General features: G+C 43.0%; 1 protein-coding gene across 3 annotated transcripts in view; it reads left to right on the top strand.

Moving 5' to 3' along the window:
• LOC137357118 (kelch-like protein 29) overlaps nt 1-24,901 on the top strand; it is a 544,808-nt gene that overhangs the window by 316,032 nt on the left and 203,875 nt on the right. For all 3 annotated transcript variants that reach the window (XM_068023180.1, XM_068023165.1, XM_068023173.1), the window contains exon 3: nt 2,793-2,940. In XM_068023180.1, coding sequence (XP_067879281.1) covers nt 2,793-2,940 — 148 coding nt within the window. The remainder of the gene's footprint in view (nt 1-2,792; nt 2,941-24,901) is intronic.

The following is a 24,901-nucleotide window of genomic DNA, read 5'->3' as shown; positions in this document are numbered from 1 at the left end:
TTTTTTCCCCTGGTCTCTGTCTGTAGCAGTCTGTAGGTTTGGAGGGTCCACAGTAGCAGACAGGATTCAACCTTGTGTTATCTGAAGAAGGAAAGAGAGAGAGGGAGAGGCACACAGCCTTTCTCCTGCTGCACAATCTGAGTTACTGCCCTTCTGTTTTTTATCAAGGAAACTTTTAGCTTGCACAGAGATGGACAGTCACATGACAGCATCAGTTTATTCACTGGAACCTTCTAATGATATTCAAGGTTTGAAATTAGCTCCCCAGGCCCCACGATGCCAATATTTACTCTTGGAGGGGGTTTCCTCCTTCAAAGTCAAGGTGTTAAGATTACCTTGGCAGCCTTGCTAATGAAGCAATCTTAGGTAATTCAATTTCTTCAAGCCATTGTTCTGGGTCCATGCTGCTCTAACCTCTGTCTCCGAATGTGGAAAGGTGTTTCAGATGCAAATTGTGGTGGCCATCTTGGCTGCTAGTTTTTAAAAAGTTAACTGCAGGAATTTTTGCATTAAAAGTTTAATGTAAGTTTCCAACCAATTAATTAATAATCCCTCATTTGCATTATCGTGTTTTCTTGACACCTCTTAAAAGCATTTGCCACCTGCGGCTAATACAGCAGTACTCCTCTAACCAGTGTACACAATGGCCTGGTGGCATGTGCAAAATTTTTAAAAATCTATGGTGATTTGTAAAAATTCTCCATTTTTTTTAAGGCAGCGAGGCCCACTCCTGCTCCCCTGGGCCCACAAAAACGCCCCCCAAAAATTCTTGGGGTTGGACCTTTACTTGAGCAGCCATGAGTCAACCCTTTGGGAGCTGCTGATCAGGCCACTCAACACACTACCCATTTCTATCTGAAAATTGCAAGCAAAGTCCTATGTAGGACCCTTAATTGCCTATTTAAGTAGCCTCCCATCCTAAACTGGATGATGTGCTGCTTGCCCATATACAGACTGGCCTGAAAATTGCATCAGGTGAACCTTGGACATCAATGAGGTGGCCATGGTGACACCCTATGATTTTTAATTGCCGACTGTTTGTTTCTCAGGCAAGAATTTTTTTATTCGTTCATGGGATGTAGCCGTTGCTGGCTAAGCCAGCATTTATTGCCCATCCCTCATTGCCCTTGAGAAGGTGGCAGTGAGCTGCCTTCTTGAACTGCTGCAATCCATGTAGGGTAGGTACACCCCCACAGTGATATTAGGAAGGGAGTTCCAGGAATTTGACCCAGTGACAATGAAGGAACAGCGATAAAAGTTCCAAGTCAGGATGATGTGTGGCTTGGAGGGGAACTTGCAAGTGGTGGTGTTCCCATGCATCTGCTGCCTTTGTCCTTCTAGGTGGTAGAGGTCGTGAGTTTGGAATGCATGGCTGTCAATTGAAAAGTGTTCCCTATGTGTTTCTCATGAAATTTCAGTATAGGTAAGAGACAAAAAATGGCAAGATCCACGGGACTCAGTCATCAAATCTGTACATGCCTCCAAATTGGTTCATATCTCGGATCTTGAACTGGGATAGTTTTTAGGCCTATTTTGAAGATTGAGAGTTCACCTTTGGATATCCGCTGAATGTTACTTTGCATTGTAATCTAATGTGCTGAATGGTGAATGAGATTGCCCTTTGTAAATATATAATGAGACGTCAGGCACATTGCCAATAGCTGCTGAGCTTTTGTTTTGTTCATTTTTCACCTATTTGTTTTGTCATCCCTGTCTGGAACCAAACAGCTTGATTTTAATCTGGTTTCTTTCAACTGTTGCCACATTGACTCAGATAATAAAGTGCTGCATTGAATAATTAGAGCTTCTCTGGCTACAATCTAGTACAAGTAGTTCTAAAAGCTCTCTTAATAAAAATCCCACAACTGCACTTTACCTGTGTCTGCAATAAAGTATTTAATGCTCCTAAATAATTTGCTGATGCTTGAATGCTTCCTGTATATTCTATGTCACCGATGCTGTCACTCTGCTATTTATTAGTCGATCTGCTGTTTCCAGAGTATATATTGCAGAAAGAATATTTAAGGTGAGCTTATTTAAAACTGTTGTGCAGTGTTAATACTGCCTTATTTTGTTTGGCAATACATAGCCACTGGATTATTTTTAGTAAAAGCATATATTGTGTGATGTTTATTATTAGTGTTAAAATACATTCAAAAATGTTTGTCTCTGCTCATTAACATTTTTGTTTGGTATGAAGAAGAATTATGACATAGTAAAAATATTTATCTTCACCTACGATTCCCGTCTGAGTTCAACCAATTTTTACTTTGCTGACTCCCTCAAAATCCATCTGCTGTATTTATTACACACTTGGGACTGCACTCTGGTTATTTGCATAGAAAATGTATTCTGGAAATTTCCAGGTCCTTTTTGTTTTACAGAACAAAATACTTAAGAACTGCTTGCAGCTTAGGCTTTTGTTGGCAAAAATTGAAATTTTAAACAAATTCAAATGTTGGATCTAAGTTGTGTATTTCAGCCTTCAGAAAGTCAGAGACTATAAACAGGTAACCAAAGAACACAGTGGGCTCAATAGTTCTAAAAAGGTCACCTTGCCAAAAGACTAATGTAATTCAGTTCGATGTTCAATTTATTGATGTGAAATAGTATAAATGGAAAGTATTAATTCAAACAGTGTAATTGGTGGAATGCAGCAGACTACACAGTAGATTTTTGAAATATATTGTCAAATATTTCCAGATAGAGTCCAGACATAAGGGTGGTTTTATGTGGTGCACATTAGTAGCCACAATGTCTAAATGTATATATTTTTGTCTTCCCAAATATAGCCTACAAGCATTTCGAAGATTGACAGTCAGACACAAGGACAAATGCTGAGTAAAAGTGTGAGATGGGGACAAACTCCTATCAATCAATCAACTCCCTGGGACACAGATGAACCTCCATCCAAGCAAATGAGAGAAATAGAAAATGCCGGTAAGTATTTTTTTTTTTAAACCCAAGAGAAAGCACAAATTCCTCTTTTTTTAATAATGAAGTAATTGAGCGGTTCTCTTGTGCATGAAACAATGAACAGATCCTGTGTTGATTAAATGGCAAAGCTGCAGGCTGAGTCTTTTTTCCAATCAAAGCTCAGTGCTAATTTTTGCTGTAAACATTCCGAGCAAGAAAATGGCCGAGGTTGTCCCTCTCCAAAAGCTGTATGAAATACTCAAGCTGGAGGTTTCAATTTAACTAACTAATAATAGTACTTATTATTAATTACCATTACATTACCATTAATATGAGGGATGTTGTCAAAAGTTGTCACTAACCCAAACATTATTTATTTGGGTGGTGATTAGCAGAGGTACCCTTTTGTTAGCAATTTATAATTGAAAATGGAGTCTTTTTCCAAGGCACTGTCAGTATTCGTCTCCCCAATTTACAGCAATGTGGGCAGGTGTTCCCAATCATTTTTCAGTGCAATTCAGCAGAAATCAGCCAAACCAATGCAAAAGATCACAGAAACTTGACTTGCAGTGAATGTAATTTTTCTGGGATTTTTTGCGCTGGTTAACAAGTATTGTGCTAGAAACTGGCCCCCACAAAACAGGCCCGTTCGCCCGATCAAATTAATCACCATGCGGGTTTACGCTAATTGCACCCATTGCAGACCTTCCAGGAGGCTCTTAATAATTAAATAGTTTTTTTCAGGCACTAACGTTTAAAGAGGTTTTTTTTAATTTAGTAAGAAACTGACTACTGTATACCAATATAACTAGTAAACGTTTCTGTATAGGTTGTTTTAAAGTGAGTTCCTGTTATTAATAATCAGGTTACTCACAGGTGGTGGATTAGACAGTCTGATTAAAAATGCTAATTTTTTGTGCTAAACCATTTGGAGCTGTATTCATAAATTTGCACCAGGTTACCACTGTTAAATATATCAAGGAATATTTTTTCATGCAAATTCCTTCTTTAAAACGCCGCCCGATTGCACTGGTTGATGGTAGATTTGATCTTGATATGGAAATGAGTTTGAGCAGAAACTTCAGGAGACGTTTAGGGTGGCACAGTGGTTAGCACCGCAGCCTCACGGCTCCAGCAACCCAGGTTCGGTTCTGGGTACTGCCTGTGCGGAGTTTGCAAGTTCTCCCTGTGATTGTGTGGGTTTCTGCTGGGTGCTCCGGTTTCCTCCCACAGCCAAAGGCTTGCAGGTTGATAGGTGAATTGGCCATTGTAAATTGCCCCTCGTGTAGGTAGGTGGTAGGAGAATGGTCGGGATGTGTTAGGGAATATAGGATTAATGTAGGATTAGTATAAATGGGTGGTTGTTGGTCGGCACAGACTCGGTGGGCCGAAGGGCCTGTTTCAGTGCTGTATCACTCTGACTATGAAAACGTACTTCTCAAAACTAGCGCGATTTTGAGCACAGTTTGTGCCTGGATCACCAATTGCGTCCCAAGAGGAATACCCCAGGCCCTTGCATTTATATAATGCTCTTAATGTAATACAACATCCTAATGCTGTGGACGATGTAGAAATGGGCACCGAGCATGAAGGCAGAAGAGTTGGGTGAGGTCACAGTGCTCATACCATGGAACACATGGGCAACGATGAGGGTTTTGAGAGAAGGGAAGAGAGGTGACCTGGCTGAGGGTGTAACAACCGATGGTTCAACAATTTAAGGCAGAGCAGAGAAAGGGAGTACTGCAAAGGAGGACAGATTCGGAAGAACAGGAGAAGACATGCTGGCATTTAAGACTGGATGTGGATGGGCAAGGCCATGGAGGGACTTATACAAGGATTTTGATGGACAAGTTGGGGAATGGTGAGTCAATGGAGGTTGGCAAGGACAGGAATGTTAAAGAATCAAGTTATAGAGTAGGGTAGAGTTGTGGTCAAGTTGCAGTTCATGCAAATGAAAACGTAGTAGACAAGCAAGGACAAAAGTAGAAAATACAGGACAAAATTGCATTCAAAGTTTCTCAATATTACACTTTTGAAGGAAGGCTCCTGAGCAACAAAGCCTGAAGGAAACTTACACAGATCTCCTATTTGTGCAAAAAAATGAAAATAATATCATTAGTTTTAAAAGAAAAACATTACATTGCATTTTTTATATCTTCAGGATGTTCCAAAGTGCTTTACGGCTAATAAATTACTTTTGAAATAGAGCCAATGCTGTATTGTAGGCTAACACAGCAGGCAGTTTGTGCAAAGCAAGGGGACACACCTTTATTTTATGTGGCATATGAAATTCCAGCAAGCAAAAGTATTTTTGGTGGTAAGATCTGAGGGTTTCCTGCCTGCTTCGAAACATTCTGGACCTTGCTATCTGCCGCAATGCATCGGGAGTGAAATTCAACATGCCTATTTTTCAGGCATAAAATGGCATTTGTTCCTGCACGTTTTGAATGATGAACTGCACCCAATCTGCCCCGTGAAATAAACCAGTCACAATAGTGAAAATGGGCACCTTTTAAGACTGTAAGGTGCCCAGCTGAACCAGGCCTGAGACATCCTGAAAATGAAAATCGGGCTCCTAACGCCTAATGTTGAACCCCTCCCCTGGACATAATTGTGGGCTGGCTTGGCACCAGAGACTGCCTGAATTTTTAGGCCTCACTGGTGAACTGCATTCATTCGCAGCTCACCTATTTCAGCCAAATGAGGCCAATGCTGTGTATGATTTGGGTATCTGACGTACATTCAGATCACGTTGCCCATTTGGCAAAGGGAATTGACGTGTTAAACTTCTCCTCCATTGTGTCTCACACACATTCTTCAAGTGCGTTATTTCAAATCTAATTCCATGCAAGTCTTCAGAACACGGGATTTGAATAAAATTCCTGTTTTCTAACTCTTTTCCAAAGTCATTAAGCACACATATGAACTGAGCATCAAAAGGTTCTTGCCGATGGGAAAGGAATCCTTTAAAGCTGCACAGCTCATTTATTTTGCCATCTTTCCATTGGGAATTGTTTTCAGTGTTGCCTTGATTGAAGAGAACAAATAAAGACAAGCAAGGCATGCCAAGGATCTTAGAGGGCACCAGAGACGGATGCCATTCTGCTATGACATTATCTACAATCCCATGCACAATTAATTGGCTGAAGGAAAGCTGCTTCCACAGGCTCTTAGTTAGTAAAGTGTTACTTACAGAGCAGTGGCAACCTCTAGCATAGCGACGTTACTGCCAGTGGCAGACAAGGTCACCAACCACCTCCTTCAAATCTGTAACTTTGCCTCCTTCCAAGCTACCATGGGGACATTTGCAGTCTCAGCTTGCTGTCTACAGATATGTCCAGAATGCTAATGTTTCATTGTTCAGTAAGACTAACATTCACCTTTTGTTTCCCACTGAATAACAACAGCTGCATATGGGGTTCAATGTGCCCACACAGCAGGATTTCCTAAACTGTAGAGGTTTATTGATGGAACCAAGGTGGTATCTGAGCCCCCAGATGTTATAAGATTATCTGCACAAAGGACTCCTACTCTATCAGTGTGTGACTAGCCATTGATCACTGATATTGTGTCATGCAGGTTTGCGTCCATGTACCAAGTAGCAGTCGCAATGTTTTCATTTTAAGATATTCATCAGTGCCAGGCTTATTTGAAGGTGAAGGTTAGGAATGTGAAAGTTAACTGCAGTTAGTCTGAGGATCAAAGCTATGCTGCTCAGCCATGGCTAATGACATTCTAGCAGCAGCAATGAAAAGTACAGTTACAATGAGATTTGCGCAACTATCATGGTCAATATAGAACATACCATTGGCATCTTGAAGCAGTATTACAGATGCCTCAGCAGAAATACTGATACCTTATATTCCAGTACTTTCAGTGCTCCCAAGATCATAGTCATCTGCATACTGCACAATTTTTCAATGTAAGAAGGCCTAACCATGGAGAATGAGAAACCAACCTGCAATTACAGCCAAAGCAGGATGCTCTTAAAGAGAATGTTGCTGCAGGAATATCAGTTCAAGCAGCAAGGCCAGTGTGGCAAGGACTCGTACATGAAACATTCAGCTAAATATCTGAGCTGCTCTTTTAAGGAACACAGTACAGAGAAAGTGGCTCCAAGTACTTTCTACAAAACTGTCCTCTGCAGATTCTCAACTGAATATCAATTTCCATTCCGTGCTGTGCTGCTACCTCTTCAACACAAATAAAAAAGAACTGTTTGGACCAACTTCAAGTACAGTTCTTGATATTAATGTCAGGGATGTTAGTGTCTTTTTCTCCACAGTGCTTCCTCTTATTGCTTGTATTGGGTATGACTCCTACCTCTCAACCTGTAACAATTTCTGAATGAATCCCCCATGGTAGCTAGCAGCAGGGCTTCAATGGAAGATGCTCCGGGTTCAGATAGCTTTGTAGCTCCCTATGATGGTTCCTAAAATATCTCCACAACTGATTCAGCCATATGTGCTATTTCTGTGGTTGGCCAAACCTGCCCATTTTCTGGCACATTTTGTGCATAGGGGCTGGATTTGGATTTGGTGTCACTTTCATATACAGCTGTCTCATTAGTGCCCTTTCCAGCCATACCTCTGCTGCTGAGTATTCCCTCAGTATATCCACTGATCTGCATTGGAACAGACTCGTGAATATCAGTGAGCTCCCTGAATTCCTATTCAATATCTAATCTCCACAGCATGCTGAATCCAAACCACAAAGTTTCTTGATGATTGAAACTCAAGGCATTCAAACAGCAGTATAATCAATCAACGTGTAATCTCACTGTGCTTCAGTAGATGGCCTTGAAGCTACAGATGTTATGGCATTTGTTATGGAAGCTGTCTTGGTCACTTTGCTATGCAGCACATTTGTAATCATTTGAAAAGGGTGGCCATGTATTATGAATGTAGATCTACCTCCATAATCCATGTCAGCTCCTCCAACTCCCCCTGCTCCTGCATAGTTCCTCAGATTGGCCAGAGGTGAGTAGGAGCAGGCTGCTGAGCAGTAATTAATTTATTAAAGCCCTGTGTGATGAATAGAATTCCCCGACATGGTAAATGTAGATAACACATGCTGCTGTAAATTGAAACACAAGGACTATAGAACCTCAATCAAAGCATTCATGAAAGTAATACCTGAAATTACAAACTAGGTCAAGTGGGGCTCCACTGTAGAGGGTCTTGGAGTCCCATGTTTTCCACTATGGCCTGCAGCTTGGTCAGGCTCAGTCATTCAGCCCTGCACAAATGCAGCTTGTAGAATTCTTCATTGATGACCCCAAACAGTGCTGGCTGTTTGGGATAGGCAACAACAAACAACAACTTCAATTATATAAAAGCAATTTTTAAAAAAATTCATTCATGGGATGTGGGCGTCGCAGGCTAGGCCAGCATTTATTGCCCATCCCTAATTGCCCTTGAGAAGGTGGTGGTGAGCTGCCTTCTTGAATCGCTGCAGTCCATGTGGGGTAGGTACACCCACAGTACTGTTCGGAAGGGAGTTCCAGGATTTTGCTCCAGCGATAGTGAAGGAACGGCGATATAGTTCCAAGTCAGGTTGGTGTGTGGCTTGGAGGGGAACTTGCAGGTGGTGGTGTTCCCATGCATCTGCTGCCCTTGTCCTTCTAGATGGTAGAGGTCATGGGTTTGGAAGGTGCTGTCGAAGGAGCCCTGATGCATTGCTGCAGTGCATCTTGTAGATGGTACCCACTGCTGCCACTGTGCGTCAGTGATGGTGGGAGTGAATGTTTGTGGATTGAGTGTCAATCAAGCGGGTTGCTTTGTCCTGGATGGTGTCGAGCTTCTTGAATGTTGTTGGAGCTGCACCCATCCAGGCAAGTGGAGAGTATTCCATCACACTCCTGACTTGTACCTTGTAGATGGAGGACAGGCTTTGGGGAGTCGGGAGGTGAGTTACTCGCCACATGATTCCTAGCCTCTGACCTGCTCTTATAGCTACATTACACTGCTGGAAATCTGAAATAAAAACAGAAATACTCAGCAGGTCTGGCAGCCTCTGTGGAGAGAGGAACATAGTTAACGTTCCAGGTCTGTTACCTTTCATACCTCCTTTAAACGAGTAAAATGTCCCAAGGCACGTCTCAGAAGCATTATCAAACAAAGATTGGCCACATAAGGAGCTATTAGGGTGATTGATGAAAAACTTGGTCAAAGAGGTAGATTTTAAGGAGCATTTTAAAGGAGGAAAGAGAGGTGAAGAGTTTTAGGGAGGGAATTCCAGAATTTAGGGCTATGGCAGCTGAAGGCATGGCCACTAATGATGTAGCGATTAAAGTCAGGGTTGCTCGTGAGGCCAGAATTAGAGGCGCACAGATATCTCAGAGGGTTGTAGGGCTGGAGGAGTTACAGAGATAAGGAAGAGTGAGATCACGACGGGGTTTGAAAAGAAAGGATGAGAATTTTGAAATTGAGGCATTGATTAACCAGGAACCAAATAGGTCAGCAAGTACAGAGATGATGGTTGAATGGGACTTAGTGCAAATTAGGACATGCAGGGTTTTGGATGAGCTTAAGCTTTTGGAGGGTGAAAGATGGGAGGCCAGCCAGATGTGGATTTGAATAGTGAAGTCTAGAGATGAGGGGTTCAGTAGCAGATGAAAATCGAAGAAAGACTTGCATTTATATAGCACATGTCATGAGCACCAGATATCTCAAAGTGCTTTACAGCCAATGAAATACTTTTGAAGTGTGTTCACTGTTGTAAGGTAGAAAACACAGCAGCTAATTTGAGCACAACAAGTATCAGGAAACAGTAATGTGATGATGACCAGATAATCTGTTTTTTTGATGTTGATCGAGGGATAAATATTGGCCAGGACACCAGGGATAACTCCTGCTCTTCTTTGAAATAGTGCTGTGGGTCCTTTGATGTCCAGCTGAGAGGGCAGACAGGGTCTCAGTTTAACATTTCATTTGAAAGACAACATCTCTGATAGTGCAACACTCCCTCAGTACTGCACTGGAGTGATAGCCTTGTTTTTGGTGCTTAAGTCCTGGCATGGGACTTGAACCCACAACCTTCTGACTCTCATTCCAGAGTACTACCAACTGAGCCATGGCTGGCAGACATGAGCTGAGGTGGGAATAGTCGGGCAATGATACGGAGTTGGAAATAGGTGGTCTTAGTGATGACACAGGTTGGAAGCTCACCTCCAGGTCAAATATGAACCAAGGCTGTGAACAGTCTGGTTCAGCCTCAAGACAATTTCCAGGGAAAGGGATGTAATTGGTGCTAGGAGTGGTGGTGGTGAGGTAGAGCTGATTCTCACTACCATACATGTGATAATTGATGCTGTTTGTTCGGATGATGTTGCTGAGGGGCAGCATGTCTATGAGAAATAGGAGGGGGCAAAGGATACATCTTTGGAGCACAGTGCACGAGTGGGAAGCGAAGCCATTGCAGGTGATTATCTGGCTACGATTATTGTTACGAGACTCCGTCCGTTTCTTTTGTAAAATGTCATGCAAGCCCTCAGCTGCCAAGAATGAGGCACATTAATTTCACCACGTGGACATTAAATTTCAAATTGTTACTGGGAAGAAGAGAAGGCCTGTTGCAAGGAATTGCCAGGGCCCTGGCCGCAAAGATATTTTTGCATATTAGCAAACAGTGTTGGAAAAAAGAAGCTATCCCCTGTTCCCATACAATACACAGAACAGACCCGGTCAAACCAGTCAGTCGCTTGACCACCCTGCTGACCAACTTGGGGAGTTTTAAATTGTAGAGACAGTGTTTGAACTGGGAGAAGGCAGTTTTGCTCCTGGACTGAGAACATCTCTCTCCTGTCTGCTCCCATCTCTTTTTCACCAGCTTCGGAATCCATTGAAGACAGATGAACCCCAAGAGAGAAAAGTCTCCTACAGTGAACAAGGTTTAAGAAGAATACTGGGCTCCAACGAAAAGCAAGATCTACCTACAAGCAAGGACTATACAGTGAGCTCGAAGACCTGTAACCAAAAACTCTTCAGATATTGCCTCAAACTTTTCCACTTTATTTCTTTTGCTCTTTTCTGTCTCTATTTGCATGTGTGTATCACGTATGAATGCTAGCGTGGGTGCGTTGTGTATCGTAGCCGTCAACCAAATTAGAATTTAAGTTTTAATAAAATTTCACCTTTTTTCTTTAAACCTAAGAAAGCCTGTTTGAGCTTGTTTCTTTACCTTATAATTGGAGAGCAATGAACAAGGATTCACCAAGGGGGAACTAAAAACACAAGAGTGTTTTAAAAAAAAAACCCTGTTACAGTAAGACCAGGTGAAGGCTGAAAGGGAACCCTAGACCTCTTTCTCACCTGATCGTAACAAAATTATGTCTTGTAGAACTTATAGTTGAATTCTGGACATTGAGTCATATGGAGATTGATGAACTTTGTCATTTAAAAAAACATATGGGAATGTCAACAGAAGTTTGGTTGGTGAGCATCCATTTGCGATGAATCCAGCGGGGGTTGTGTTTTGACCTGAAGAGCTGTTTACAAGAAAATTGCAAGTCAGAATTTATGGTTGTCATAGGACTTATTTCTGAAAAAGTTGATTTCATTCTTGTACTGTTAAAAGCCAGTTGGTTTGGCTAAAAGCAGAAGGAAGGAGTTGCTGTTGCTGTGTGCCTGCCAGGAGAAGACAGCTGATATCTTTCTCTCTTAGAAGAATCCCTGCACCTTTGAAGAATTCCTGCATCAAGTTGTACTGTTTCCCTTGAATTTGAAGAAACCTTTGTGACTATATTGCTGCTATAAGACCTAAGAAAAAAATCCTTGTTGCTGCTTCCTGCTGTAAAGCCTGACTCGAGCTTTCTGTGCTGCATCTTTTGAAAGCCTACCCAAAACAGATCATCAACATCGCCTGGAAATAACAGTTGTAGGAAGATTCCATTGACAGCTGCCTATTCGCCTTTGGGACATCTCGCCAAAACAAAGGACTTACATACCTTCTTTTCAGCCTGTGTTTTTTTATTCTTCTGTTTCTTTGTAACAGCTGTAAACAAAAATCCCTTTTTTTCCGCAGTTAACCGGATCTGTGTGTGAGTGTGGGAGCGTGAGGGCTAGGATAAAATAAAGGGCTTTAATATTTCCAGTCGTGTGTCTGTTTATAATAAACGGATAATGTAGTTGTTTGTTAAAGAAGCCTGGTTGGTTTGCTTTATTCTGGGGGAATGATAGTGTATCTGATTGGTTTCGGTAAGTGGGAAAATTTAAATATATGTTGTGACCTGTGGAGAAGTGGGACTGAGTTAACAGAGCACTCCTCCCACCTCGATTGTATCATTATATAGATAAGAATAGAAATGTGCGTGTACAGTCCCACCCATCTGAACAACAGTTGAGAGGTGTTGGAGGAGGAAGGTGTGGTCAACTATGTCAAAGGCTGTAGACAAGTCAAGAAGGGCAAGGAGGGATAGTTTATCTTAGTCACAGTCACATGGGATGGCATTTGTGACATTGATGAGACCCATTATGGTACTGTAGCAGGGTCAGAATCCTGATTGGATGGATTCAAACAAGGAGTTCTGGGAAAGATGGATTATGGAAACAAGAACATGTTCAGGGACTTTGGAGAAGAAAGGAAGGTTAGCGATGGGTTGGTAGTTTACAAGAATGGAGAGCTCAAGTGTCGAGGAGGCAGGGGAGAGGGGTTTAAGAAGGCAGGTGTTATCTTTGCATTCCACGATGATCCTGGAATGGTAAGCAATTTTGGCAGAAGAGGACAGGACCCAGTTATGCTTTCTGTAGTCTAGCCATATCTGGTGGTGGATGGCTAAATAAGTTAGACGCCATATGCATTCAAGTCTGTGTCCCTTGGACTTAAGAGAGCAAAGATGAGAGCCATACCAGGGGAAACAGCCAGTGTGAGAGACAGTAATGATTTTATTAAAGACAAGAATATCAAAGATGGAGATAAAGGTGTGGTTGAACTGATCGATAGCTGCTGAAATGTCATGGTGAATGAAGGGCCAAAGGCTGTAGACAGTTAGGATTTTGAAAGTGCAATTGTTAGTGAATTATGAGAGAGCTTTTTTCTAGATTCAGACTCAGAAAGAAGTAGGGTTAGGAAGAGTAAGTGGGATGTAGGTGAAGAATGATGCTGCAAAGGGAAGAAATAAAAGGAGTCATGACAACAGGAGAGAGAGATCTCAGAGGGGAAAATAGAAAAGAAGTATGTCATGCAGACCTGCCAAGAATGAGGCATATTAATTTGTCATATGAACTTTGATTTTAAACTGTTGCTGGAATGAGGTAATGACTTGTTAAACAGATCAGCCTTGGCTGGAAAAACATTTGCATACTGACAGACAGTGCTTAGAGGGACAAAGGGGCTATTCACTGCTCCGATTTAACCCACAATGGACTTTGAGCACCAGGTATTATGTGTAAGAAGAGACATTTCAGAGTTGGCTAAGACAAGAGAATCCACAAACCGACGTGGTCAGACCAGCTAGTCACATGACTAACCTGCTTGGCAACTTGGGTTTTTCTGAATTGTACAAAGAATTTGAACTGGAAAAGACTGTTTGCTCCTGGAGTGAGAAGACCTCTCCTGTCTGCTCCCATCTCTTTCTCACAAGCCTCTGGACCCACTGAGGACACATGAACGTCAAGAGAGAAAAGTCTCCTACAGCGAACAAAGTTTAAGAAGAATACTGGGCTCCAATGAAGAGCAAGACCTACCTACAATCAAGGACTTTACAGCAAGCTCGAAGAACAGTAACCAAAACCATCTTCAGATATTGCCTCAAACTTTTCCACTTTATTTCTTCTCTTTTCTGTCTCTATCTGCATGTATGTATCGCATATGCATGCTAGCGTGGGTGTGTCGCATATCCGTAGGCGTTAACCAAATTAGAGTTTAAGTTTAATAAAGTTCAACCTTTTTTCTTTAAACCTAAGAAAACCTATCTGGCTAGTTTCTTTGCCTTATAATTGGAAGTTAGTGAACAAGGATTCACTAAGGGGGAGCTAAAAAAAAGTGTTTAAAAAAAACCCTGTTACAGTAAGACCAGGTGAAGGCTGAGAGGGAACCCTAGATCCCTTTCACATCTGGTCATAACAAGTGAAAAAGGGGTAGAAAAAAATGGAAATAGAAGTGATGAGCTTGGGGCTAAAGCCAAAAACGCACACCTAGTGAATGCAGGGAAAACTCAAGTTATCTAGGTCTGGTTATATAACAGTTATTAAGATACATATATAATAGTAGTAAATGGGGAATAGAGAGAAGATGGGAGGAGGGAGTCCAGAGTTAAAGTTAGAGATTGGTATGGAGTATTGGCAGACTTTTGTCCAAGTTTGGAGACAGGTGTGGAGGGCAATTGAAGTCTAGAAGCTATTTAAAGGGTAGAGTATCGGAGGGCACACTGATGAAGTATTTAAGTTGGAATGAAGATCTAGGAGGTACGCAAAATCAGTTGCGGGGCAGAAGAAAAACAGTGGCATAGTTGGAGGTCACCATAAGATCCAGAAGCAGCAGAGAAGTATACTTTGACACAGAAATGTGAAGCTCTAACTGGAACAGACTATAGCTAAAGCTCAAAAACCAGTAGTCCAATCACAGGCTCGCCAGTTAACAGAAGCAGTGGGGAGAAGATGTGTAAGCAGATCCAAGCTACTTTAAAATTTAAGCAATTGGGCAGCAGATCAGAGGAAGAGCAGTTGAGCCTTGCGGTGTAGTCCAGAGACATCCAATGCAGAAGTGTAGTTTTGATGTCCAGAGAAGTCGAGGAATTTGTAAGCCAAATTTGAGAAAAGATCCAGAAGTCAGAGGATGGTAGTTCAAACTAGCAGTCTGTGCAGTTTTAACGAGCAATTAACTTGTAGTTAGTGCTAAAAAATGCACCCACTATGAGAGCAAGGGAACTTGAAGAGTGGAGATTAGGGGAGAATGGGATAAAGATGGCGGCAGATGGCCAATGATAGAGGTGCACAATAAAGAGCTCCCTAGGGAGCTAACCATCCAGGAGCCATTTTTCATCTTCCTGTCTCCCCCGCTTCCTCTCCTCCAACATGCCGTTATGAGTGCATCTGATTTATTATACTTCAAGACTCCATCCTCACCCCCAAATAATCTGGTGGGATCGGGAGTATGGATCATCAATGGTATGAGTCCTGCTCCCTTGCAGTTATGGTAGCAGAGTAGAATTAAGATGATTTAACCCCCTATATCAATGCTGTCATGTGCCACTGTAAAAGTGGATGATGCAAGGTGTTGAGTTAACGTTGGTCATTGAGCAGTGATACTGCTTCCACCTGAGCAACTAGCAGAACAAATCCAATCTGGCCAATTACCACCCCATCTGTCTACTCTCAATCATCAGCAAAGTTATGGAAGGTGTTGTTGACAGTGCTATCAAGAGGTACTTACTCAGCAATAACCTGCTCACTGATGCTCAGTTTGGGTTTTGCCAGGGCCACGCAGCTCCAGAACTCATTACAGTCTTGATCCAAGCATGGACAAAGTTGTTGAATTCCAGAGGTGAGGTGTGAGTGACTACCCTTGACATCAAAGCAGCATTTGACCAAGCGTCGCATCAAAGAGTCCTTGTAAAATTGAAGTCAATGAGAATCAGACAAAACTCTCCACTTGTTGAAGTTAGACCGAGTACAAAGGATGATTGTTGGAAGGAAGTGATTTTTGGAGGCCAATCATCTCAGCCCCAGGACATTGCTGCACAAGTTCCTCAAGGCAGTATTCTGTGCCCAACCACCTTCAGCTGCTTCATCAATGACCTTCCCTCCATCATAAGGTCAGAAGTGGGGATCTTCGCTGATAATTGCACAGTGTTCAGCACCATATGCAACTCCTGAGATACTGAAGCAGTCCATGTCCATATGCAGCAAAAACTCAATAACATTCAGGCTTGGACATTCGCGTCACGTAAGTGTCAGGCAATGACCATCTGCAACAAGAGAGCATCTAACTATCTTCCCCCTTGACATTCAATGGCATTACCATTGCTGAATCATCCACCATCAACATCCTGGGTGGGGGGGGGGGGGGGGGGTTACCATTGACCAGAAACTTAACTGGACCATTCACTCCCTCCACCACCAGCGCACTGTGGCAACAATATGTACCATCGACAAGATGCACTGCAGCAACTCGCCAAGGCTCCTTCAACAGCACCTTCCAAACCCATGATCTCTATCACCCAGAAGAACAAATGCATTAGAGGACCGCCACCTGCAAGTTTCCCTCCAAGCCACATATCATCCTGACTTGGAAATCTATCATCATTCCTTCTCTCACTGGGTCAAAATCCTGAAACTCCTTTCTGAGCAGCACTGTGGGTGTATCTGTACCACATGGACTGCAGCAGTTCAAGAATGCGGCTTATCACCATCTTCTCAAGGCCAATGGTCAACAAATGCGAGCCTTGCCAGTGATGCTCACATTCCAGGAATGAATAAAAAAAACTTCATAATTATTTACATTAAACCTGTTGACCCATTTTAAACCATTCTTAAGTCTTCCAGAAGTCTTTTACTATTTACCACATTCCAACTTTGTGTCATCAGCAAATTTGAGATATACATGTCCAAGTCATTTATATGTACCAAGACGAAAGGTGAATCAAGCACTCACCATTGGGTACACTACTTCCAACCCTAATCGTATTTATGGAACACCCATTTACCCATTTCCTTTCTTGACTGTGCCTACATTTTCTTTCACACTATTCATCAGAATTTTTAAGCAAGCTTCTTCTAAGACTTATTATTGAACTTCTGCAAATAAAAAGCATATAAACTGCATTTTCTTTATCCAATTAACAATGAAAATCACTTGCATGTATATTGTGTCTTCAGTGTAGAAAAATATCCCAAGGCGCTTCACAGAGACAGGATCGAAAAACAGATGCTGAGCTAAAGAAGCAGATATTGGAAGGGATGATCTAAAGCTTGATCAAAGATCCCTTTTGCAGATGATTTTAAAGAAGTGGGGTAAAGGCTGAGGGCTTTAGGGATGGCATTAGATGGTGGGGCCTATGTAGGTCAGTAAGGATGCAGTGATGGGAGAGTGGACTTGTTGCGAGAAATGGCTCAGGCAACAGAGATTTCAATAAGCTGATGTTTTTGGAGGGTGCAGGATCATTCAGGAGAATGTTAAAATAGAATAAAGGAGTGTAAGAGTGTTTCAGTAATAGATGGGCTAAGGTAGGGGAAGAGGCTCTTGTTGTTATTGTGGTGGAAGGTAAAAGTCTTTGTGATGGAGGCAATATGGGTTGAAAGCCTAGATCAGGATTGAATAGGCCACCAAAGCTGTGATGGTGACCAAGGATGGAATCATAGAACATAGAACATTACAGCGCAGTACAGGCCCTTCAGCCCTCGATGTTGCGCCGACCTGTGAAACCATCTGACCTACACTATTCCATTTTCATCCATATGTCTATCCAATGACCACTTAAATGCCCTTAAAGTTGGCGAGTCTACTACTGTTGCAGGCAGGGCGTTCCACGCCCCTACTACTCTCTGTGTAAAGAAACTACCTCTGACATCTGTCCTATATCTATCACCCCTCAACTTAAAGCTATGTCCTCTCGTGTTTGCCATCACCATCCGAGGAAAAAGGCTCTCACTATCCACCCTGTCCAACCCTCTGATTATCTTATATGTCTCTATTAAGTCACCTCTTCTCCTCCTTCTCTCTAACGAAAACAACCTCAAGTCTCTCAGCCTTTCCTCGTAAGACCTTCCCTCCATACCAGGCAACATCCTAGTAAATCTCCTCTGCACCTTTTCCAAAGCTTCCACATCCTTCCTATAATGCGGTGACCAGAACTGCACGCAATACTCCAGGTGCGGCTGCACCAGAGTTCTGTACAGCTGCAGCATGACCTCGTGGCTCCTAAACTCGATCCCCCTACTAATAAAAGCTAACACACCATATGCCTTCTTAACAGCTCTATTAACCTGGGTGGCAACTTTCAGGGATTTATGTACCTGGACACCAAGATCTCTCTGCTCAATGGCATAACCTTAGAGTTTGAGACTGGGATCAAAGACAATGGGTTTGGGCTTCCCAATGTGACTCATCCAACACTGGATGTCAGACAACATGGAGACAGTGTAGGGGTCAAGAAGGATGGTGGAGAGGTAGAGCTATGTGTCATCATGTAGAAGGTAAAGTATGAAATGGGTAAAGGGAGCAGGAAGTGGTCCTTTTGGCTCTTCTAATCTTCCTTTTTGCCTCCCTATTACACTTTCCACATTACTATGGTCATTGTTAGCATTGTTAGCCCAAATGTTATCATATTATCTTTTAAATTTTAGTTTAGTTTTAATTTATTTATCCACGTAACTCTATTCTTTGCACCTCCTTTCACCTTATAGATGTCCATCTATCCATTTCCTATTTGAAGATTTCCTACTGCTAGTCCATTTACCTACTTGCCATCATTGCTGCTTACTTAATTTTTGCCATGTCCCTTCTTACCTTCGGTATCCCTGGTGGCCAGCTAAAAAGTGTTATATATTTACATATGTAAATGAAAGGATCAACATGTGTTTAAGGTCCCCTTGCCAAAATTGTTTGGCAATGAGCAGAGTAGCAGCTAAGCAAAGTTCAGAAGGTAGAAACAGGAATAAGCCATTCATCCTCTCAAGCCAGCTCTGTCATTGAATTAAGCAATAGCTGATCTATACCTCAGCTCTATTTACACACCTTTGACACATATCGCTTTGTACCCTTACCAAATGAATATCTGCTAATCTCAGTCTTCAAAACTTCAAATGACTCAGCGTCCACAGCCTTTGGAGACAGAATTCCATAACTCCACTAGCCTTTTTGTGAAATTGTTACATGAACAAAAGGGTGCTAGGGATTGTAATCATTCATGAAAAGTTAGTGAGCAGCACTGCTTTATATGCATTCCAACTTTATATGCTCTGCAATATATGTTTCAATTAATAGAATACTTAGAGTTTATATTGTTGACTTTTTGATATTCTCTGGCGGATAAATTGCAATCAATGAAGTGATATTTACACCAATGGAAGAGAAAAAAATGACATCTGAGTTATCATCTGACCCAATTGACTCCTCATGCCAGAATTAATTTCAAGGCCGTCTACAATTCCAGAGGTTCTTTCCCAGAGAATGAACAGATTATCTTCACATTTCCAGGTGGCAATATATTGACCGGGATTTTGTCTTGGCGACATATGTATGTGAGTGTGATGGGACTAAGGTAAAAAGGGACTTAAAAATTTGGTTAAGGTAGAAAGGGGACTTTTCAAAATTTAATGTTGGATTTTTGAAAATTTGATCTATGTGATATTGTTTTATTTCATTACTAGTTAAGACTTGTTTTATCATAAACTGTTAATTTTGTTGTTCAGTAAAGAAACCTGGTTAGTGTTTTCTATTCTGGAAAAAAATATTGTATCTGATTGACTATTTCAGTAAGTGGGAACATTAAAAAAAATTTGTTGTGACCTGTGGAGAAGTGGGACTGAATTAACAGTGCACTCCTCCTACCTCCATCATAACAACAGTTAGTTACAATTCATAATCCTTGCTTAACTAATTTTCAAAACTATTCAACATTAATAATGCATTCTGCCATAAGAGAATTTAAATCTAGCACTAAATATGGTTGCAACATAATCTTTTACTGTGTTGGACAAAATCTTGAAATGTTCAATGGGGGTTATTTTGATGAAAGGGTGAAATCAGGCACTAAGTGGGTACTGTGCTAATATGGCACACCTGCCATTAGCATGCAATTTTGATCTTAATTGCTGATCACCATGATTTGAACTTGCCTGGAGATGCTAAAACAGACGCCTGATGGTTTTGCACTTGAGCACTGATTCGGCGTAATTTTCATGGAGCTGTTTATGTTGGATCTATGCATCTACTTCCACTGAAGGTGGAGTGGGCTGGCAAAAATATAGTGGCAGATTTGAGGATGGCTCAGGGACCGAGTGAGGTGGTACACAGGTTCTTGGACATAGCACTGGAGAAGATCGAGAGAAAGAGGGATGTCCTGTACCTGCAGAGATGAAGGAGTCCATCTTGCCCTCCTATCCCTCTTTCCTGGTGTTGCTCTGCCTGTGCTCTTGCCCTCCTCCCATTCCACCTACAGGCCAAACAAGATGTCGATGACCAAGCACTGCCTTTCTTCTGGTGAATCCTATAAGGTATCCAGTCAGCATAGTGGGGAAAGTCTTTGCTCGAGTCGCTCTGAACAGGCTCCAGAAGCTGGCCGAGCGCGTCTACCCTGAGGCACAGTGTGGCTTTCGTGCAGAGAGATCGACTATTGACATGCTGTTCTCCCTTCGTCAGATACAGGAGAAATGCCGTGAACAACAGATGCCCCTCTACATTGCTTTCATTGATCTCACCAAAGCCTTTGACCTCGTCAGCAGACGTGGTCTCTTCAGACTACTAGAAAAGATCGGATGTCCACCAAAGCTACTAAGTATCATCACCTCATTCCATGACAATATGAAAGGCACAATTCAACATGGTGGCTCCTCATCAGAGCCCTTTCCTATCCTGAGTGGTGTGAAACAGGGCTGTGTTCTCGCACCCACACTTTTTGGGATTTTCTTCTCCCTGCTGCTTTCACATGCGTTCAAATCCTCTGAAGAAGGAATTTTCCTCCACACAAGATCAGGGGGCAGGTTGTTCAACCTTGCCCGTCTAAGAGCGAAGTCCAAAGTACGGAAAGTCCTCATCAGAGAACTCCTCTTTGCTGACGATGCTGCTTTAACATCTCACACTGAAGAATGCCTGCAGAGTCTCATCGACAGGTTTGCGTCTGCCTGCAATGAATTTGGCCTAACCATCAGCCTCAAGAAAACGAACATCATGGGGCAGGATGTCAGAAATGCTCCATCCATCAATATTGGCGACCACGCTCTGGAAGTGGTTCAAGAGTTCACCTACCTAGGCTCAACTATCACCAGTAACCTGTCTCTAGATGCAGAAATCAACAAGCGCATGGGTAAGGCTTCCACTGCTATGTCCAGACTGGCCAAGAGAGTGTGGGAAAATGGCGCACTGACACGGAACACAAAAGTCCGAGTGTATCAGGCCTGTGTCCTCAGTACCTTGCTCTACGGCAGCGAGGCCTGGACAACGTATGCCAGCCAAGAGCGACGTCTCAATTCATTCCATCTTCGCTGCCTTCGGAGAATACTTGGCATCAGGTGGCAGGACTATATCTCCAACACAGAAGTCCTTGAAGCGGCCAACACCCCCAGCTTATACACACTACTGAGTCAGCGGCGCTTGAGATGGCTTGGCCATGTGAGCCGCATGGAAGATGGCAGGATCCCCAAAGACACATTGTACAGCGAGCTCGCCACTGGTATCAGACCCACCGGCCGTCCATGTCTCCGTTATAAAGACGTCTGCAAACGCGACATGAAATCGTGTGACATTGATCACAAGTCGTGGGAGTCAGTTGCCAGCATTCGCCAGAGCTGGCGGGCAGCCATAAAGACAGGGCTAAATTGTGGCGAGTCGAAGAGACTTAGTAGTTGGCAGGAAAAAAGACAGAGGCGCAAGGGGAGAGCCAACTGTGCAACAGCCCCAACAAACAAATTTCTCTGCAGCACCTGTGGAAGAGCCTGTCACTCCAGAATTGGCCTTTATAGCCACTCCAGGCGCTGCTTCACAAACCACTGACCACCTCCAGGCGCGTATCCATTGTCTCTCGAGATAAGGAGGCCCAAAAGAAAGAAAGAAGAAAGAAAGAATCCAGTCAGGTAGAGCAGCACAGCACTCACTCTTTATAGGTGAAGTTCTCGGAGATTTCTGTAATAAATGTTGATGGAATGTTGGTGAGATTTTGACTAAGTGTCCCAGAAAATCTCCCAATGTGTTTCAAAATTTTTCTTCAAATCTCCAGCAGCAAGTGAACAGTAAAAGATGATAGACCTTCAAGCAGTGGTCAAAATCCTCCAACGACTTTTTTAGTCTGACTTAGTTGATTGCTGTTAAAAGAGCGAGGGGTGGGGGGAGCAGGGTGGTGGGGGTGGTTAAGTCAAGCACTATCCACCGAAATACCATGTGGCCTTCTTAATTTAAGGGGTAGTCAGGCTGTTCTTAGCACAAGCTTCTATTCCTTTACCCAGATGGTGTCCTGTGCTACACAAGCTCTAAACTGGCTTTTCAGCTTAAGACCCCATGATGACCATCTCAAAGGCTTTTTCGTGACGTACGTATTGAGGGAAAATTGTCCCCGATGTCTCTAGCAGTAGTAACATATAGAAATAAATGCAGTTATTCCAGTTTTCCTCTGGGTAGAGATGTAACCTGCATGAAACCTTGAGCTTTCCTTCACAATTGATAGATAAGGATTTTTATAGACCTTTATTGAAAAAGAAGAAAAGGAATACTGTGGACAGTGAGGCTAGGGAAAGAGGAGGGAAATGACGAAGCTTAGATTGGAAAGGCACAAAAACAGAGGGAAAGGGAAAAGTGGAGAGAACCAGGTAGAACTCTAGAGGACAGATGGATTGTCCTTGCTATGAATGCCCCCTCTCCTATTTCAGGTTGGAGTGCATGGGGAAGGTTAAAATCATGGAAAGTGACCCCAACCCACCGCAAACGCACCTATTGCCATTTTTACAGCAGTAGTTTTCACTGGTGTCTGAGTGCCCTGCTGTGGAGAGGCAGGGTGCCTCATTACATATTTAAATCAGGCTCCCCTGTTGCAATTGGGAACCCAACTTACAGTTACTGTATGGATTTCCCATGGTTCAGGAAACCCAGCAGTGACAGGGCGGTAGCTGCTGGCTGCACAAGGTAAAAGCCTTTTACAGCATGCCTGGTGGGTCAGGAGGAGCAGGGGTACTGTAAATCTGTCAAATTCTGCAGGATCTCCGTGTCACCGGGCTTGCCGGGTTCTTTGGCTGTTTTCAGTCTCATCCACACCCTCTCTGCTTCCCCGTAAATATTAGGGCTGTAATGTCTGAATGAATGATTACCAGTGGTGAAGAGGATAGGATGAGGATAGAGAAGTAGTTCTGTGTTAGAGGGCCAGAGGACGCATGCAGGGATGTAAGGCAGAAAGCGTTCACTAAGACAGAGTGGAATGAGTTCAAGGAGAAATTTAAAAATAGTGATGACGTTTATTAACTTGAAATACTGGGGCATGAGGGTCCAATGGTGCTTGGAGAAGGTGGGGGTGAATAGAGAGCAAGACAACATTAGCACGCTGTGCCAATGGAAGGAGCAAAATATAAAGTTTCCAGAGCCAATTTATGGAGATCCATTGCGTTTATCTGATGACATGTAACGAAGATAAAGACATGCAAAGTTATATCTTCTGTAAATTACTGAGATTAATGTTGCAGAAAATAATTGTATTTTTGAAATTTAATAGCATTGAGCATCATCTGTTTGATAAACATATCTTCAGGTGTTCCAAGCAATCTCATATACTAAGTGGATGGCATGAATTAAGCTTTGTTCTTGCCAAGACCGGACATTTCCCAGGACAGATGGCTCCAACACCTGCCCCCTTACCTCCTCCATACTCATCATCTGAGGCTCCCAAACACTCCTTCCAAATGAAACAGCGATTTACTTGTACTTCTTTCAATTTAGTATACTGTGTTCGCTGCTCACCATGTGGTCCCTTCTACATTGGGTAGGCTAACGCAGATTGGGTGTCAGCTTTGTGGAACACCTCCATTCAGTCCACAAGAGCGACCCCAAGATTCCTGTCTCTTGTCATTTTAATTCTCCACCTTGCTCCCAGTCTGACTATTCTGTCTTTGGCCTGCTACAGTGTTCCAATGAAGCTCAACATGAGCTTGAGGAACAACACCTCATCATTCAACGGGGCACTTTACAGCCTTGTGGATTCAACATTGAGTTCAGGAATTTTAACCTGTGCCCGCATTCTGTTTCGTGTCTCTTTGCTGTATTTTTTCTTGTTTCTCTCTTAGTTCCTTTACTTTACATTCGGACAACAGCCATCCTGCCATTCACACCTCCTCTGGACACTTCATTTGTTTCTTTACTCCTCCCATTACCACTCCTTTTGCCTTGCACCATGAAACCTTTTGTGATTTAATCTCTCCTGCCCTCCACCCTATCTCAGACTTTCTCTTTTGTTGTTCTTTCCACCCTCCCCAGTTTACTTGCTCAAAACATTTCTAACTTTTCCGGTTCTGATGGAAGGTCACAGACCTGAAATGTCAACTGTTTCTCTCTCCACAGATGCTGCCAGACCAGCATTTTCTGTTTTTATTTCAGATTTCAGCGTCCACAATATTTTGCTTTTCCCTTTCATAAAGCTCTGCTGATTCTGCCTAATCCTATGAATTCTAGGTATCCTGTTACCATGTCTTTAATAATGGATTCAAGCTTTTTTCCTATTACTGATATTAGGCTAACTGGCCTATATAGCTGGATTTTGAGCTGCAGGAAGGGCTCACGGCACCGGGCCGAAAAGCAGGAGGAGCCCCGCCTCTGCCTTTTCATGCCTGCCCGAGAGATCGTCCTGACATTTTGAATCAAAATTTCAGGAGGCAGGATTCCCATCATTTAAAGACTTTAAACTCCAAGAGAAGCGGGCCAATCACAGGGCTAGCAGCTCAGCAGTATTGGCAGAGCCACAGGGAGGTGATCACTGCTACTACTGCAGAGGCCTTGGACCCAGGCCCAGCGCTGGAACCCCGGAATATAGGTAGGTGAGGCGGGGTTGCCGGGGCCAAACCGGAAAGCCCCGGCGAGTGGGTGAGGGGTGGTCATGCAGTCCGGTGGGGGGGGGAGGAGGTTCCTTGGGGGGTAAAGTTGTTCCCAGTGGGGGTCCTCTGTAGGCCACAAATTGCCCATGAAGGAGGGAGCACCCCTACCCCTTTTACAAGGCGTCCTCCCTGTGTGGCGGAGGCACCTCTGCCACTGGTAAGATCCCAGCAGTGGTGGGAAGAGGCCCTTAATTGGCCATTAATAGGCCACTTAAAGTCCTCAATTGGTCTCTGGGTGGGAAGGCCATCATCCGCCTATC

The sequence above is a fragment of the Heterodontus francisci genome, chromosome 3 (assembly GCF_036365525.1).
Source record: "Heterodontus francisci isolate sHetFra1 chromosome 3, sHetFra1.hap1, whole genome shotgun sequence".
NCBI lineage: Eukaryota > Metazoa > Chordata > Chondrichthyes > Heterodontiformes > Heterodontidae > Heterodontus > Heterodontus francisci.
The sequence above is the reverse complement of the archived record's forward strand: the minus strand, read 5'-3'. Positions and strand labels throughout refer to the sequence as shown.